At 45.4% G+C, this 18816-nt stretch overlaps 1 protein-coding gene across 3 annotated transcripts in view; it reads left to right on the forward strand.

Moving 5' to 3' along the window:
* The window catches only part of AKAP13 (A-kinase anchoring protein 13), a 153432-nt gene that overhangs the window by 85811 nt on the left and 48805 nt on the right, over window positions 1–18816 (forward strand). For 2 of the 3 annotated variants that reach the window (XM_055002142.1, XM_055002141.1), the window contains 6 exons: window positions 2919–3055; window positions 7354–7715; window positions 9630–9683; window positions 13390–13452; window positions 14166–14358; window positions 17072–17180. In XM_055002142.1, coding sequence (XP_054858117.1) covers window positions 2919–3055; window positions 7354–7715; window positions 9630–9683; window positions 13390–13452; window positions 14166–14358; window positions 17072–17180 — 918 coding nt within the window. The remainder of the gene's footprint in view (window positions 1–2918; window positions 3056–7353; window positions 7716–9629; window positions 9684–13389; window positions 13453–14165; window positions 14359–17071; window positions 17181–18816) is intronic. The other variant, XM_055002140.1, reaches the window with a different exon arrangement.

The raw sequence follows: 18816 nt of genomic DNA on the forward strand, positions 1-18816 counted from the left end.
TTAGAGTCAGTGTTGATTTGTTTGTTAAACTTGGATTCGCTTAAGTCCCTTTTGGCTCCAGCAGTCGATCAGGAAAGCATTTTTTTTTTTTTTACAGTTGTTAAAGGATTTCTCTCGTCTTTAAGCCTTCCTTTCTTCCCTGCATCGCTCCTGATGTCCTTTTGCTGACCTTGTTCTACCTTTCAGCACGGGACTTGATTAACTTCTTTGGGCAAAGCATCTGCCCAGCCGCCAATCTGGAACTTCCTCCCCCACCCCCCACCCCAATTTTCCATCCAAACTTTTTGCAGAGCTGGTTTGGTTTCCAGTCTGGAATGTGGACACGCTCTGTTAAGGTGCCAAGGCAGCTGGATGGGAGGGAGCTGCTGGCTTGCAAATTGTTATGGCTTTTTTTCTCTACTCTCTCTCTCTCTCTCTCTCTCTCTCTCTCCTTTCCCCTTCCCTACTTATGGAAAAGAAATTCAGAGTTTCCAAATTGGTTGAAAGTGGAGAAGGTGCAGGGTAAGGAACCGCACCTGATACAACAAGACTTGGTCCCTCTGTGGAGTGGCAGCGCCTCTGCGGAATGCTGGGGTTTCCCGTCTTTAGCTGTCCTTGCGAGTAGAATTTCTCAGTTTCTCAGGAAACATTTATTGTAGCGATGGTGAACTGGCGAATGTTTTGGCTCCAATTTCATTCTCTCGAACTTTCTAGGAAAGGTTAGGCAAGCTACTGTCTTTCAACCTCAGTTTTCTGCCTGCAGTATAGATATGAGAATACTAACCTACCTTTAGGGCAAGGTTGTGTTATATATTGCTATGGGAACAGACAAAAAAAACATATACAGGTATGCCACTTAATACAGCACCCTGCTTTCTGAGACTCACAGCTTTCATTCAGATACACTAAGTCTCTCTCTACACGAGACGTCTTACAGGGGGACGCTCAAGTGTAGGGAGAGGCAATGTTAGCCAGAAAACGTAGTTTAAAAAGACAGAGTCAATTTTACCTCTCTAGGGAGCCAGCAAAGATTGGTCCTCAGAGGGTTTGTTAATTTCCTCTTCACCTCCCGAAGGCTCTGTCAATTTCACCTCTGTAGGGAGGGTAGTTTAAAAAGACAGACCGGGTGGAGATTGCTCCTCAGAGGGTTTGTTAATTTTATGTTTGCCTCCCCAAAGGGGAAGTGAAATTGACAGCGTCTTTATGAGAACATAAGCTTGCAAGGCTGTGGGCCAGGACTGCAAGGTGATTGATAAGATTCCTGTTGGGTAGCGCTTTGGTGATCTGCATGTTTTGCCCCTCCCCATGGCTCTTGAAACCAAAATAAACTATTTAAAGTAGTAAACATTGCTGAATAAATAGAACAAAAGGAAAGTGTGCAGATCTGTCCAATTTGCATAATTTGTGCACACTAGAGATTTTGGATTTTCTTGGCACAGGCTCTGTATTATATTGGAGCATTGAGTTACTGGTTTTTATAGATATGAAGTGCTACATAAGTATTGTCATCAGGAATTAAGCTATAGAATTTGGGAGACAGTGTGGTGCAGTGGGCAGAATGATGCGCTTGGCTTGAATTAAAATCCACACTTGGCCATTGAATGCAAAGTCTAATCTACAGAAAGTGAAGATATGCCAATGTGCCAGCCATGACTGCAAAGAAGAAAAAGATGTTTTTCTCATCCTTCTAGTGAAAAATAGGCGAAACTGGCCTTTCCCCATGCAACCAGACCTTCCCTTTTCATTATTGTGCTGTGCAGTATTCTTTAATTTAATTTATTATATTTATATTCCGCCCTCCCCGCTTTCGCAGGCTCAGGGCAGATCGCAGGCTCAGGGCGATCCTCTTCCCAAATCTAGCCTATCTCAAGGCACATTCTGTATATGTTCATCTGAAGAAGAGAACTGTCTTTTTCGAAAGCTTATGCTACAGTAAAGTTGGTTAGTCTTAAAGGTGCTACTGGATTCTTTTCTGTTCTGTATATAGGAAGCCAGTATTGTATAGTGGTTAGAGTCTTGGAACTAGGATTTGGGAAACCAAGGTTCCATTCCTTCTCTGCCATGGAAGCATGCTAGATGACCTTGGGGCAATCACTGTGTCTCAGCTTACCCTATATCACAGGGTTTTTGTCAGGATAAAACAGAGAAGAGGAAAACAATGTAAACCACTTTAGGTAGCCATGGGGAGAAAGGCAGAGTAGAAATGGTGTAAATAAGTGAATAATTAAATCTGATAGGCTTCATTCCTGCTTCCTCCCATGTCCTTGCCTACAGGAGCCAAACGTCAGCTATATTCTTATTTTTAGTAGTCCCCCCAAGTCTGCTAATAGCATAAATCAGTCCATGCATAAAAAGCAGTTAATAGCATTACCCAAAAGTTAGCATTAAAACCATCAAAGTGGCAGACAAAAAAAAATCCATTAAAAACATTCTCCGAAAAAACATTCTCTGAAAAAATAATCAGACAATAGGACCTCAAGCAGACAGAATAAAAACAGACAGCAAGATCTGAAAAGCTCAAAAATAGCATACTTTAAAAATCCAGGATGGTTGAGGGATAAAAAAGAGGGAATAGAAAACAAATATCACTCCCACAATTCCAGAAGTTCCTTGTGCCTCTCTTAGAAATTTGTAACCCGAGTTTTTTATGTCTGTTCTGTTTGTTTGCTGCGACCCTTACAAGGAGCCAGTTAAGAGCAATTGCTCCTTACTCTCCCCTTATTGCCAGTTGTGGGGAAGTGGCTGAGAGAGAATAACTCGCCTAAGGCAGTCTAGTGAGTTTGTCTCAGAAAGGCCTGATCCGTACCCTGATCCATAACTAGCTCCGTCTCTTAGCTGCCAACTTGCACCAGATCTCAGGTCGTATTCTGTCAGTTTGATGGATGGTCTCAGAAGCAGAAGCCAAGTTCTCGTTATTAATACTTCTTTCCCTCCTGCAGAAAGCAGCAATTTCCTAGAAGATGAACTAAGTGGCGATTGCACCTTGACACAAGATCTCCTTAAAAGGGAATCTGGGAGCAAGTCCCATTTTTTCCCTCTGCCAAGCGATGGGATGGATGAAATCGACTTTGGAAAGGTAAGGCTGAGGTTGGTTACTGTCCCCAGTTTTCTTTCCTGCAGATCTGTCTGCTTCAGTTGAGCTTCTGCCCCCTTGGGCCATCCAGGAAGCTCCTTGTCCCAGCCTGCAGAGGACTCGTTCATTACCTGCCCTTGCAGCACAGCGAAAAGGGACCTGGCACCTGGTTATCTCAGAAGATGATTGGATGAAGTCTGGTTAGTGACACTCTGGTAGACGACCTGGAACCCTAGCATAGGCCTTGACGGTGATGAGATGGATGAGATATTAACGCACTAAATAAATGTGATCCATAGTGGGCATCTCGGCTATGCTGAGCTTGGAGAGCCGGCGCTACAGCCGCCTGCAGGCAGAGAGCATCCGGGTGAATCCTTCCCCTGTCCCCCCCCCCCACTCCACTGAGCAAAGTTTGAAGCCTTCCTCTTGCCCAAGGAGTCTTCCTCCAACGTAAGTGTCTCTCTTCTGTTTCAGGAAGAGATCCAGAGGAGTACGCCGTGTTAGTCTGTAGTTGCAAAACAGTCAAGAGTCCAGTAGCACCTTTAAGACTAACCAACTTATTTGTAGCATAAGCTTTCGAGAGCCACAGCTCTCTTCGTCAGATGGATCTTGGGATCTAAGATACATCTTAGATAAGTTGGTGAGTCTTAAAGGTGCTACTGGACTCTTGACTGTTGCAGGAAGAATCTCTTAAGTTGGTGGAAGGCTTGTTAAAAGATGGTTGGATCCACCCCCTTGGCAGTGCCCCCCCTTTTTTACTGTGTTTCATAAGACAGTATATTTGCATAGCCTTTATATTCTAAAAGGAAGGTACAGGGGCTCAGTCCTGTACGGGATTCTTGCCATGTAATCTAGGACAAAAGCCCTGCTTCTTACTACTTTGAGGGCAAGCTGTTCAGTGATGAGGGAAAGGTCCTCTGTACATGCTCAGAGATCTATATATTTTGCAGCTCTTTCTATCAAGATGGGATGTGATCATAGGGAAGAGAAGAGGGGGTGGAGCCACTGTCGTGCAGTGGTCAGAATGTATGCTAGGATCTGGGAGGCCCAGGTTCAAATCCCTGTTCTGCCATAGAAGCTCTCTGGGAACTTGTGAGCCAGTCGCCCTCAGCCTAGCGTACCTCACCGGGTTGTTGTGATCTTGCAACATCTGGATTCACCTCATAGAAAAGAGGGAAGCAAAGGAGAGCAGCTGTTGAAGGTCTTAAACTGTTAGGCAAGCAAATACCAAAATTAAATTATTTTAAATGTATCCAGTTCAGATCCCACACAGGAGAAAAAAATGACTACCGTAGAGGGAGGAGGCAGAATCCCAAGGAAACGAAGCATGCCTGACAGCTGGCAGAACAGCCCCTTCTGTATATGAGCCACAATCTCATACAAAAGCATGAGCTGAGATCGAGTGCAGCAACGAGGGGCTGTAGCACTACAGGTTTTCAATCAATAACCCAGTTAAGCCTTCCCGTCTTGCTCTCTGAATGGGATGAAATGGAGGGAGGAATCAACAGCCTGGCAATGGTGCAGCTCTGCTTAGGATCTCACAGCCAGCTCCCCAGATTGGAGGTGCAGGATCCTTATTCAAGTGTGTTGAGGGATACATTCAATCCAAGTGTACTGATTTTGCAGCGCGGGCCTTGGCCGTGCATTTCATCGTTGGCGAAGTCCGTGCAGTGTGCTGGTCGGAGACCTATTGTTTGTACGCCTGGCCCTCTTTCTCCTCCTCCTCTCTTCAGTTGAACATTTCAGTGTAGCGGGCAGACATTGCGACATTCTCTGTCTGAATGAGTCATGCTGTCGAATGTCATTTCCTGAAGTCCTCTCTCTGAAGCCTAGCCTCGCGTCACCCCCCACCTCCTCCTCCTGGCAGACCCATGCGCGTCTAGTGACCGAGCACAGAAGACCTTGTTGCTTTTCCAGAGCTGTCCTACAGCTTGTAGAGTAAGGGAAGGGGCCACCCTTGTGGATTAAGTGGCAGCCTTGATGCAGTTGGAGCTGTTGGAGTGGCAGCCCGCAGTGGTGGATGTGAAGTGGGGGGAAATAAAGGCAGGCCTCTTTGGCACGGTTTCTGAACCCTGAAGCCTCATGCGCAACCCAGGGAGTGGCATAGGAAAGGGTGAGGCATGAGGATGAATAGTAATTTTCATCTAAGTAGTTCTGGCTTTGGTTTCAGAAAAGGAGAGAAAATAAGTCCAGCAAATGCAATTCAGATTTTTTTTTTCTTTTGGCTACAAAAATGATCTAATAGTTGGTGTCGTTGCAACAAAACTCTATTCTGTCTCTTTTTCCTTCTCCATAAAGGACTTTTTACATGCATTTGAGTAACGTCGCACCAAAGAATTAAAAGGAAGTTATCACTTTAGTATTTCAGAGCACGGTATCGAAACCAGATGAGGGAGCTGTCTCCAAAAAAATTCTCCCCAAGGCACCAATTGCAGCATTTTCTGTGCAAGTGATTCCTGAACACCATCTTTCGAAGGGGTGGGAGCAAAGTGCAGCTTGCAACGTTAAACCCTTGTGCAGGGCATATTCACCATTCTAGGCCTGTCAGCACAGTGACTTCAAGCCTTCTTTTCTCTGCCACTGTCTCCCAGCAGAAGACTGTGTTGGGATATACTGGGAATCCCAGAAGCTTTACCAATGTCTTGGATTGTCATGTGCCTGCCTGGTGTGTGATTTTCCCTACCCCCAGTAGGCCTTGCCCACTGGCATTCCAGCTGCTGTCAGGAGAAGGAATTTTAAAATAAATCTCCACCAGAGTTGGCATGACATCATGCCTATCTAGGAATCACCAAAAACTCTGTGATAAAGCCACAGAGTTTTCAGTGTTTCCTAGTAAGGACTGAGTCCAGTAGCACCTTTAAGACTAATCAACTTTACTGTAGCATAAGCTTTTGAGAACTACAGTTCTCTTTGTCAGATGCATCACTGTCACGGCTAACTCCTCTGGATCTAGTGAGGACTGATGTCACTGGTGGCCACCTCTCTGTCCCTGCCCATGGTCTCCTGCTGTTCGTCAACTTTCCTGAAAGAAAGCTCCCATCCCTTAGCCCTGGCTTAAATTTTAAAAGCTGGTGGATATGGTACTGATACGGAGGAGACTCTAGATCCATCTCTGGAACTCTTTACCTGAGAACTCTGGCCTGATTGCTTCCTTCTTGCCCCGGGGAAGACTTGCAAGCCTCTTCCTCTTCATGAGGGACCCATGTAGCATTGATCTCTCTGCTCCCCATCAGCATCTGGGCTGTTAAGAACTCCCGTGGAAGCTGACCTGGCTGGGCAGAGGAGACAGGAAGGAAGACCACAATTGGCTTTGTGAGCATGCTCATTTGAATGTCTGCAAAGCTAAGTCTGTCCTGCTGGAAGGGTTCCAGGTCCATTTGCTGCAGGAGATTCGAACCTGAGTCTCCTAGTTCCTTGTGCAGCACTCTTAGCACTACATCAATCTGGTTTTCTGGGAACAAGAGAAAGAACCCCCAAAGAACTATAAATCCCAGTTCAGCCAGGTGGAGTGGGGCCGGACAGCGGAAAGGATGGTGTGGCGAGTCGTCCTGTGTCTATCAGTCTTATCCTCAGAAAGAAACCCTGGCCCTTTATCAGGAAGTTGCTTCGCTGCAGTCTAGTTTAGTCTTCATTGTGCCATAATGGAAAGTTTTCTGGGTTCAAAAATAACCCCCTGAAGCAGTGCTAGGGAAAGGCCGAGGACTGTGATCTTACGCGTCTCCGGTGTTTGCAAAACTAATAAATGCAGAAGGGGATTTCTTTCAAGCTGGCAGCTCCATGCAGGGCTAGAAAAGTATAGTGAGAGTGGGCTGAGGAAGACGCTTCTTGATATCCTCCAGTAAATAGGAGACAAGAGCTGTTAACAGCCCTGCCTGCCCGCAAAAGGCTCTTTAACCCCCTCTGTCCCAGGAAAAACAGCAGTGGAAGCTTCAGCGAAACCTTCCCCCTTCTTTCTTCAAGTTCTGGCTTCCGTGTGCATGCCGGGGCACAAAGAAGTAAGAGTGAATCACTGAAGTGTGTTGGGGGAGAGCTTTTGCCATGCCTTGGCTGCAGACACACAGAGGAAAGATGAACGAGTCCTTCATCTGTGCCTTGCATGGAAAAAAAGAGCAGACATTCTCAAGGGAGCTTTTTGGTATTAGACTGAGCCCTGGGCCACCAATTGGCTCTCCCTACTCATCCATTTTTGATCTAGGGTGATCTTACTGCATACAGTGTATGAAATCTGGTAGTATAAACTACTGTAACAACTTCCTTCCTTCTGTTTAATTGTGTGTTGTTGTTGTTTCCTTCTGTTGCAGCATGAAGAGGAGCAATCGGCTGGAGACAGTACGAGTTCCAGTTCCTCGGCAGACGATACGATATCCCTGGAAAGGAACTCTTCCCTGGGGAGTGATACTTCGCTCCCCCAGGCTTTGAATCTCCTCAGGCCCAAGGACCGGTACAGCCTGGATGGCGCTGGTGGCAACATGGCTAGCGCCGAGGGGCCTGACGGTGAGTTCACCATCTCCGGTGAGCTGGAAGAAGAGCTTGATAGCATCACAGAAGTGCCTCCTCACTCATCAGCCCTGAGGAATTCTATGAGACCGTTGTCCCCTTTCCGCCGGCACAGCTGGGGTCCCGGAAAGAACGCCAGCAGCGAAGCAGAGATCAACCACAGGAGGTGAGTTGAAGGGCCCCTGGGAGCATGCATGTAAAATCCCCTAGAAACTTGATTTTTTATTTTATTTTTTAAAAAACAGTATAATTATCAAGAATCTGTAGCTGGAGATGGCCGGTTCCATGCGATAAAAGCCAGATTTGGTGATGGCTGCAGACCATTTGTGTGTATGTTTATATATCTGTGTCTGTGTGTGTATTTGTATGTAGTCCTCTCCTATTGTTAGGTAACACAGCAAGAGTTTATCTGAGTCATTCTTATGATGACTCATTCTGTTGCACCTTCGCTTGCAGGGTGGGGTGAGTGGCTGACAGTGAATACAGACCCAGAGTCCTTTGCCCTGATCCCTCGGGTTTCAAGTTTCCCTTGAGTTCTGCCAATGCTGGTTTCCTTGTGTATTTCAGTGGGCAGACCCTGTGCCAGTGGATGCAGTCAGCAGCATCGTGTGTTGATCCATTTGCCCACCCTCCAGCCCCTATTTCCTACCCCCGAACGGAAGAGTGGGAGAACAAATGGACTCCGCATGGTGATGCTGTAGGAACTTCCCCTAGTCCAGAGGTGGCCAAACTTGCTTAAATGTAACAGCCACATAGAATAAACCTCAGATGTTTGAGAACCGCAAGACAGTAAGCATTGAGGTGACTTTAGAGGAAGAGGTGGGTTTGGGGGGGAGTGCCGTGAAAGTGACATCACAGGAAGGGGTGGGTTCTCCTTTCCCGTTCTCTCTTTTCTCCCAACAACCTCCGTGGGGGGAGTGTGCAAGCTTGCCTATTTTCCCCTCCTTCCCTGCTTAAATAAACTGTACGGCCACGGCGATGCTCAGAGAGCTCCGGGAGCCACATGATATGTGTAGAAGAGCCACATGTGGCTCCCGAACTGCAGTTTGGCCACCCCTACCCTAGTCACTAGGGGAAGGACCACAGAAACGAAGGAGCAGCCTAGAGCATCACTCAGAAGTAACATCACATCCTCCCCAAACTCTGCCCTCCCCAGATATTGCCTCTTAAATCTCCTGGCCTCTGCCAAGGCAGTGTTGATCTTTTCCTTAGGATTCAGGATGCGGGCAAGGGAGTTGTGCGATGGAATTGGAGCAATGGGAGAAAATGGGAAGGACCTCCCCGCTTCCTTAGTATACAAAGAAGAAATTGCACGAAACATTTCTCCTCGATATGTTTTTTTCTGCTTGCATAAATGTATGTTTGTTAGGCTGAATGCTAGAGCATGTGAGGCTGCCTTAGACTGAATATCAAGACCAGTATTTCCCCCTCTGACTGGCAGCAGCTGTCTCAGGTCTCAGTAGAGATCTTTCCCATCACCTGCCAGAGATCGAACTTGGGACTTTCTGAATGCAAAGCAGATGATCTACCCCTGAGCCATGACCCCGCTGTAAACAGCCCCTTCTTCTGTCAAGGACAACGTGGTCCGTACTGACTGGCAAGGGCTCTCCAAGGTCTCAATCCTGTCGGATCCTTTTGGCTGGAGATGTTGGGGGTATAACCTGGGACCTTCTGCACACAGATCAGGTGCCCTCTGCCGCCGAATTGTGGCCCCTCTTCCAGCTCTCCCAAAATATCCAACCCCTAGCACTTGTCTCTAGGAAAAGGTTCACCATTTGAATCTGCTGCGTGCACGAATTAGACGTGGACAACTTTATTATTGTTTTGTGTAAATTCAAAAACTGCCTTAATCCTACCGGGAGGATGTTCCTGGGTGGTGAAGGTTTAATTGTACCCGAAGCCCAAACAGGTCTCCTTTCACAGACCCTAAACAAATGCATCCTATTTCGCCTATCTTTCAGGATTTCCCCTCTGGTTCCTCCTCTGCCACCCCAGATCACCCTCACAATCTAGGGATTTCTCATTTGTTCCTGCCACTCCCTTCATATTACTGACCGTTTTGTCCATGATTCATTTTCAGTTCAATGCGCGTGCTGGGGGATGTTGCAAAGAAGCCTCCCACCCATAGGAGAAGGTACAGCAGTCACTGATGCCGACTAACCATGTTGCATATGAATCGGCTACTAACTTCCTGCTTCCCTGTGAATTGCCCTTTAGGGTCTGACTCAAACCATCTTATCCCAGCCAACTTGGTCAGCGTTCCCCTTTAGGGCTCAGCATTGCTGCAAAACATTCCTCAACCATTTTTCATGCAGACAATTGACTGGTGTGGGGGCCATATGCCTCTTGCCCTGGGAGAAAGGAGGGTGTTATAGGATCTTTAGATCCAGAGGAGTTAGCCGTGTTAGTCTGTAGTAGCAAAATCAAAAAGAGTCCAGTAGCACCTTTAAGACTAACCAATTTTATTGTAGCATAAGCTTTCGAGAATCAAGTTCTCTTCGTCAGATGCCTGATCCAAACTGGCCAGCTTATGCTACAATAAAATTGGTTAGTCTTAAAGGTGCTACTGGACTCTTTGATTTTGATAGGATCTTTAGACGCTGTGTTTAGTAAATTTCTGTGCGGCTTTTTCACCATCTGGATCTTGTGGCAGTTTACAAAAAAGAAAAAAAGAAAAGTACAGAGTCCCAATTCTCCATCAGCTCCTTGGTATAAACTAATCAAATTTAACCATTCAAGATCTCCCTACCTAGCCAGTATTTCTCATTACAACCTCAGAGTGTCTTTCACTGCTCTGCGCTTCCAGATGATGCAGACAGCTCTTTTGGCAGGGCGTTATTCTCACACCCCTATGGAACATCGCACCTGCTTTTGTGGATTACCTACAGTGGAGAACCTTTCCCACTACCTACTTTATTGTCCATTATATAGTGTACCCAGAGCTAAATTTATGGCTAGAATCCTATCAGTGACAAACACAGACTCTGAAATCGAGAAGATTGTGTTTTTGTTATCTGACACTGATAATCATGTGTCCTATAGAGTCTCTTGGTTCGCACTCGCAGCCAAAAAGATAAGATCTAAGGTGGTACTGAATGAGGCTGTTTCGTGACTCATGGGATAGTTTGGCATACTGTATTGTTTTAATTAATTTTCAGTAACCTATATAAACTGTGACAAGGGACTTAATTGTTTATTAGTCAATGTTTGGTGAATTGTGACGGCCTATGGCTATAGACAATAAACTCTTTTGACTTTGGCAAGAAGGTAATCCTAGGAAACAGTATATACGCAATACACAAAGAGTGATTCCACACACATTGGATAATGCACTTCCATTCCTCTTTATAGATCATTTAGAATGGATTTTTTCATGTGCGGAACAAAAAATCCACCTCAAACGATTGATACAGTGCATTGAAAGTGCATTATCCAACGTGTGCGGAATCAGCCAAAGTAAGGCAATTCTCCATGAATTGTAGTGTTTCTGGATGTACCATGATGACACCAGATCAGCCAATAACTAAGTGATCCTTGTAGGCAATAAATGGTTTTGAAATAGTTCCTTAGTTTTTAGAAGAGGCAAATCAGAAGAGGCAAACCAAGTATTCACGACCCCTTCATGTGACTTTTGCACTTCAACAACAACAACAACAATAGCATAAAGGCCTTATGGAAAACAGATTTTTTTTTGTTGGTTTTTGTCTGTGAAAATGACAAGAGATACAAAAAGGATAAATATACATATAAAGCATAGTTATTTGTCCATCTGATTCACCATTTGTCTTCAGATATCAGTATTTTTGAAGGTTTACATTTTAAATGTTCCGTTATAGGAAACATGCCATTTAGTGTCTCTAACCATTCTTTTTTGCTTGGGAAGGAATTTGTCAAGGCGAGTTTGTGCCTGAAAACTTCCACGTGACTAGTTCTGCCAGACTTCATAGCACTTCTCTTGCCTGAGTGGTGCTTCTGTGCAAATATGGGTGGATTTCAGTTAGAAAACTGATCTTTGTTTTTGCTGTTGAGTATACTTAACGTTTTGGTGAGCTTTGATGCTGAGAGATAGGGGAAGACTCCATGTGATAAACTGTACCTTGTGTAGAAATAAATGGGAAACATTGGGGAGCGGAGTGCTAAATTAAGATTGCATTGACTGGTGCTAAAAGTTTGCTGCCAGAATTATATGGGCAGAGTTAACTTTTGCATACTCACATCGATGACGATGCTTTGGTGCCTTCAACCTGTAGTTCCTTAGCTTCCAAAGATGCTTTGCTTACTTCTTCCTTTGGTTGTCATCAACATTCATTTTCTGCAGTTCAAAATCCTCCTGGATATTTTTCTTCCATTCTCTTTTCTCCTCTCCACAAAAGCCATTTCCTAGCTGTTCCTCAGGCCAATAGAAAAGAGTCCAGTAGCACCTTTAAGACTAACCAACTTTACTGTAGCATAAGCTTTCGAGAATCACAGTTCTCTTCGTCAGATGCATCTCAAAAGCTTATGCTACAGTAAAGTTGGTTAGTCTTAAAGGTGCTACTGGACTCCTTTCGATTTTGCTACTACAGACTAACACAGCTAACTCCTCTGGATCTCAGGCCAATGTCTCCTTCCCTTATTTTCCCTATGTTTTTCACCTACACGTCTTGCCTTCTAGGTTGCCTGTTCATTTAAACTCTCTTACCTCCTATGCTGTTGCAACTCTCTGGCCTCTGGTTGTCTTGTCTCTTTCACTACTTCCTGCCAACCCCCTAACATTCCTTCCTGGAGGATACAACGTTTAAGTTCTGGCCAAACTGGCTGATGGTTTCCCACAGGAAAATTGCACGGATGGTATATGGAGTGATGCTTCTCTGTGGGTTGGATTTGCTCCTAGACCTTCCATGACCTCAAAGCAGATCAGCCAATGGTATAGCTAAACCTGGAAGTCTTTTAAAGACAATTAGAGTACTTAGCCTACAAAAGCTAGGCTACCAGGGCTAGCTAAACCATTGGCTGATCTGCTTTGAGGTCATGGAAGGTCTAGGGAACTGTCCTGCATTAAGCTCTGATGTCATGAACTGGCTGAGAAACACCAAGATGCATGTTCAGTTGCACTGTCCAGCCATTCTTAAGATCTAAGTATGCAGATCTCCAGCTGGCTGACTTCAGGACTAGTAAAAATGAGCTGCGACTATGGGCTTTACCAGTTTACTTGACTGTCTCAGGTTCATAGGTTCATTTATTATTTATATTTTTACAAAATTTATACCCTGCCTTTCTGCCTTCGTAAGGGCCACCAAGGCAGCTAGTGGCTTAAAACGACATCATAGAAACAAGTCTTAAAGATCATTAAAACCAAGAAGGAACACATTATTATTTAAATAATTAAAACCAAGCCAAAACTCACATACAAAAACAATTAAATCATAGGGCAGAAAAGCGGTATCGCTGAGGGATTGCCAGGCAACATTAAAAAGTCTTCTCCTGCTGGTGGAAGACGGTAGTGAAAGGGGACGGGCGAGTCTCTCTGGGGAGGGAGCACCGGAGTTTTGGTGTCATGACCGAAAAGGCCGTCTCTTGGGTCGCCACCCACCTAATCTCAGAAGGCGAGGGCAACCAAAGCAGGGCCTTCGAAGATGACTGTAGTGGTCGGGCAGGTTCATAAAGGAGTAGGCAGTTAAGTATTTATTAAAAGGCATACACCACACCTTTCCTCTTGGCTTAAGGTGGATTTACACACACACACACACACAGACACACACAGACACACACTCGCCATTTTTAAAGGGTAGCTGCCTTTATAAGCATCTGCTTCTCTGACAGCCCTGTAATAGCAGGCCTCCTTTCTTTGATATTCCCAGTTTGAGCTGGTGTCCCTCTGGTGTCCAGTGCAATGCCGTGGGTGCTGACTTAAATGGCCGAAGGTAGAGTATGAATAAATGGGCTGGAATAAAAGAAGGGGCTTGCGAGCCTGGCCTTGCCTGCTGCTTGTGTGGTGTTTGTGTCTGCTGGTGTGAGCTGGTGCAATCTCTGTATCTGTGGGCTTTGTCTTGAAGATTTGAAGGAAGTCATGCACAGAAAGTTGCCCAAAGTGCTTAGCTCACAAAAGATATTTCCTAGCCTATGCCCACATTTCCCTATTTTTGGTCATTTGTAACAGGTTATCTTAAAGGCGGTATGAGAGATTCCCTCTCTCTAGTTTAGAAAAATTCACTGTCTGGTCACCTGGATACAAGGGTTACTCACCACATGTGAATAGCCTGTGTAGGTATCTCCATTGCACTTTATCACTGCTGGTGATTTTGCTAGAGTCTGGCTGAAATCCTCCAAGCACTGAATGAACAGTCAGTGGATGGGAGCCTTCCTAAAAGATGAGCCCTGCTTGTTTTGTTTCATCTGAGCTTATGCTGAAGATATTGCCTATAGATTGTGTCCGGAGTGGTCAATGTTGCTAACTGCACTAACGCTGGATTGTATTAACTAATGAGGGAAGATTTGTGTGAACTTGCTGCCAAGGAATTTAAAATGTCATTTGATTTGAACGCTTCGCACCCAACCCCCCTTAAGCCAGCAGCACGTTTGTACTCCGATCTCCCGGGCATCTGCACGATGCTTGATCCCTGCTGTTTGTCTTCAGTTACAGCTTGGAAGGCCTTGCGGGGGATGCTGACCATATTAAGAAGCCTTCCTCGAGTCTTGAGACAGCATCACTGGATGCCAAAGACCTCCAGAAAAGCCCCTTGGCCAGTGATGAGCGGGGGTCATTGGTCTCCCTGACTGAAGAGGAACTGGAATCTGAGCAAGTGGAAGAGAGGGGTTTTGACCTCCAGGTAAATGTGATTTTGTGTGTGTGTGTGTGTGTGTGTGTGTGTGTGTGTGTGTGTGTGTTTGCATCTTCCTTACAATTTAGATCTTATGCACTTGAAGGACTATGATTAGAGATGGGCACGAACCAAAATACGGACCAAAATTAAGCACGAACCAGGCCGGTTCGTGGTTCGTGAACTACAGTTCGTCAGATCCCATTTCTGATGAACCGCCACGAACTTTTAGGCTGGTTCGTTTAGTTCATTTTTTGGTTCGTCACTGCAGACAGCCTGGTGCCAATCAATCAGTTTCCTAGGCAACAGGGGATGGACTTTCTGCAGACCTTCTGCTGACCCAGAAGAGACCTTCTGCTGACCCAGAAGTGACCTTTTGCTGGCCTGTAAGTGATGATTTCCTGACCTGGATGTGACATTTTCATGAACCAAACGAACCGGTTCGCAAACCAGGGGCAGGTTTGTGAAAGTTTGTGGTTTGTGGTTCGTGGAATATGACGAACCATGAACCGCATGGTTCAGTTTTTTTCTGGTTCATGCCCATCTCTAACTATGATTCTCTTAATAAGCCTCACAATAAATAACAGCAACAACAACAACATTCAATTTATATACTGCCCTTCAGGACAACTTAACGCCCACTCAGAACTGTTTACAAAGCAGGCTATTATTATCCTCACAACAATCACCCTGTGAGGTGGGTGTGGCTGAGAGAGCTCTGAAAGAGCTGTGACCGACCCAAGGTCACCCAGCTGGCTTTAAGCAGAGCAGTGGGGAATCAAATCCGGTTCTCCAGATGAGAGCCCTGCCATTCTTAACCATTACACCAAACTGGCTTTCGTACAGAAACCATTGCTCTGCTGCAGTTTTGGTTTCCCCACTGCTATCTGCTGTGTTGCAGAGGCAAAGTGAAAAAGGAAGAAGCTTAGAAGGTTATCGATTTGGATCCAGCTCTGATTGGCTAGCGACCATGAGGTGTTGGGTTTTGTTTCTACTGTAGCACTTGGCTTGGCTGGCTGGCTTAAATTCTATGGAGTTATTTTGTCTTGCAGTCACCTGCTTGCTGCAGGGTGTCTGCCAATGCTTATGATACAACTCTGTTTTGGACTACACAAATTCAACAAGAATGGCTGAGAGGGCTGGAACTTTGGTTGGCGGTTTGTTTGTTTTCAGAAATTTATATATATACTGCCTCTCTGAAGATCTACTCGAGACAGCTCACAAAGTAAAAAAAGTGATGAAATTCTAAAACCAGAATGAAAATCATTCAACTTCACAAGTTGTTAAAAATCTAGCCAGGCCGTAGACATCAAGCAGTATAAAATGATTTTATGAAAAAGCGTCCTCAGATCAGAAAGAGATCAAACCCCTGAGTTAAAAGCGGGGGAGAGACAAAAAGAACTGTTTTGGCCTTGCGCCTACAAGACAGTAGAGTTGGCTTCCACCTCAATAGCATCCCTGATTACACTCCATGATTTTCCCTAATATCAACAAATAGTTGCCATTTGCTTCTTTGGGGAGTGATGGGGGATGCTGTGACAGTTAGAGGTGTTATTGGCTGGCAGGTAAGGTACCTTGCTCATCAGAATGCCCAGTGTGTTCTGTATCTGTCTACACAAGATGCCTCAGACTGTGTTCGCCAAGTGTAGGAAGATACAATGTTAGCTGGGAAGCATAGTTTAAAAAGACAGAGCTGGCAGAGATCACTCCTCAAAGGGTTATTAATTTCATCTTCGCCTCCCAAAGGCTCTGTCAATTTCACCTCTCCAGTCTAAAACTCTGTGAGATTGCAACCAGAGGGCAGCGAGGAATGGAATTGGGTTGGAGCTGCCTTCTAGAGCCAGGTTTGGACCTGGAGAGGTCATAATGGGCTGAAGTTTCCCTTCTGGCATTTCACAGCCCCTTCAAACAGCTCCAGTGTATAGCCTCTGCCCTGCTGCTGGCTCTGTCTTTTTAAACTACCCTTCCCAGCTAACATTGCATCCCCCAACACGTATTGTTCACATATCAGATGTCCTCTGTAGAGAGACTCTAGAATAGGCAACTTAGTGATGTCTGAGCTGCTGGTGAAAGGCAAGGTATAAATCTGTTGCTGGGACAGTGACCCAAAAACAGGACCACAGACAAAAGTTCTGAAGAACTCTGCACCACATTGCCACTTACACTGTCCTAAATAATGCGCCCAAAGTAATTATGTCTGGTGGTCTTCTTTCTGTAAACAGAAAAGCACTCCGGACAGAAGACAACCCCTTTATCTCATTCATTTTACATTTTTGACTGCTTTTCCATCAGAGGCTTTCATTTACTATACATCTCGGACCGCTTTCACACATGTTGAATAATGCACTTTAGTGACCAGTTGCAAGGGGATTTTTCAGTTTCCCTTGAGAAAATCCACTTGCAAACGATCACTAAAGTGCATATACCATGTATGTGAAAGCAATCGAAGTGGCTCACTACCCAGCACAAGCCAACTGCCAAATGGGCTAGCAACTGAGATACATATGGAGAAGACTGTGCCGATGTCCTGGTGAGAAGTCAGTAGTCCCCTGTTTGCTTTGTCACAGTTATAAGGGGTGTGTGGCCAGGGCAAATGCAGGTGGGAGGACTTGGGATTCAGGGCTGTGTTGATCTAGTGGGAGCCCACCGAGGCTGCTGTGAGCCTCTTTACCACCTGCTCTCTGTCCCCATCAGAGTGTTATAATTGCCTTGTATTCCACAGAGAGGCAAAAGATCACAGCCACGTGCCTTCAGCTTCTGTACCCACCCTGTGGCTTCTCCGCTGACTAAGTCCACATCCTTAATGGCTATCACCCAAGCTGGACCGGACAGTGAGTACAAATGAATCTTTTCATTGTGTGTTGGCGGCTGACTGCATCGTGGGCATGCTAACATCACCACCTTCTTTCTTGTGCCACTCTTGCTTTGCACCACCTTGACTTTGGATCTGTAGGAACGCATGCACATACCGAGTTGCCCAATGCGAATTCAAACTGTTGGCCCACCTAGCTCAGTGCTGTTGATGTATAGGCTTGCTAGGTCTCCTGCTAGGGTGGGACACCTCCCGTCAGCAAACTGCATTGCCCACCGTAACTTGGAGCGGCAGCAGGATAAAAATAAAATACAGTAATGTCACTACGTCACTTCTTGGTACAACCTGGAAGTGGCAAAAGGTAGCTCTAGGAATCAATGGAAATGATGGTTTTACCCTTTCTAGGTTGTACTTGGAAGTGGCGTCATGACATAGGCGACATTGCCAATGTCATGCACACATCCTCTTGTCCCTCCATTTAGCTTGGCAACCCTACCTGCATAGCAAAGGGGTACTCAGGTCTTTCCCACACCTGCTAAATAGGATCCTTGTAACTGGAGATACTTGGGATTTGAACTGGACAAATCCCAGATTCTACTGCTCAGCCATTTTCAGTGGTAGTGAATGATAAAAACTGATGTCTTTCACTTATAAATGCGAAGGGAGCTTTGATTCTCGAAAGCTCCTATCCTGGAAATGTAGTTGGTCTTTAAGGTGCTACTAGACTCGAATCTTCCTCTTCTATTGCAGACCAACCTAGCTAACCACTTGAAACCATCCCTTTTTAGTTTCATTGCTTTATATTGTACTGCTGCGTTTGACAAAGTTTGAAGCCTTCCTTCTGCTGGACAAAAGAGCCACGTTAATCGGATAAAAGGCCCCTTAGGCTGGAAGAAGGCTCCAAATACTGGCAAGCAGAGTTGTACAGTGCCAATGACTGATAATAAAAGCACCATCCAATCACCAGTAGACATCTGAATATACCATTGCTTTAACAGACTGCAAAAACCCAATGGAATAAAAGTCTTATAGCTAAAGTTCTCTTAGACTGGGAACCTTTGCTCTCACATTTTCCTTGCCGATGGAGACTTCACAGATGCCAAGGATGGCCTATACACAATTGACTTTCTTTTCTAAGGTAAACACAATCCGATGTCTGTCTAGATGATGCAGTCCCCTTGCTGATATACACTGATTCATTCAGCTTTTAAAAACCTTGGTGAACAAGGCTGGTTTTGCACAGGTCTGTTGAGTATCTGACTGTATCTTGCAGAAGTGCAAATTGCATCACTGCATTGCAAACTCAAAGGTGTTGGATTTATGCATAAATGGAGTAAAGTCAGCCTCCAGTTACAAGGGACCTTTAAATACAAAAGACAAGAATGGGTGGAAGCCTGGGAGGGGAGTCTAGAGTCTCTTCCAAAGGCAAGGCTACTAAGGAAATCCCTCCAAAGGCATTCCCGAGAGGGGGCGCTCTGGTGTCTTGGAGAGGAGTCTGTTGCTGCCTTGTGGACAGAGGAAGGCCGGTAGGAAACTCTTAACAGTGAATCACCAATAAAATCCATCCTACACAAAGACAACTGTTTGGTAGCTCTTCATTGGGCTGGGAGGGCTAGAGTGTTTGAAGGTACTCTGTCCCCTGATCAGAGCCACGG

The sequence above is a fragment of the Eublepharis macularius genome, chromosome 18, assembly GCF_028583425.1.
Source record: "Eublepharis macularius isolate TG4126 chromosome 18, MPM_Emac_v1.0, whole genome shotgun sequence".
Classification (NCBI taxonomy): domain Eukaryota; kingdom Metazoa; phylum Chordata; class Lepidosauria; order Squamata; family Eublepharidae; genus Eublepharis; species Eublepharis macularius.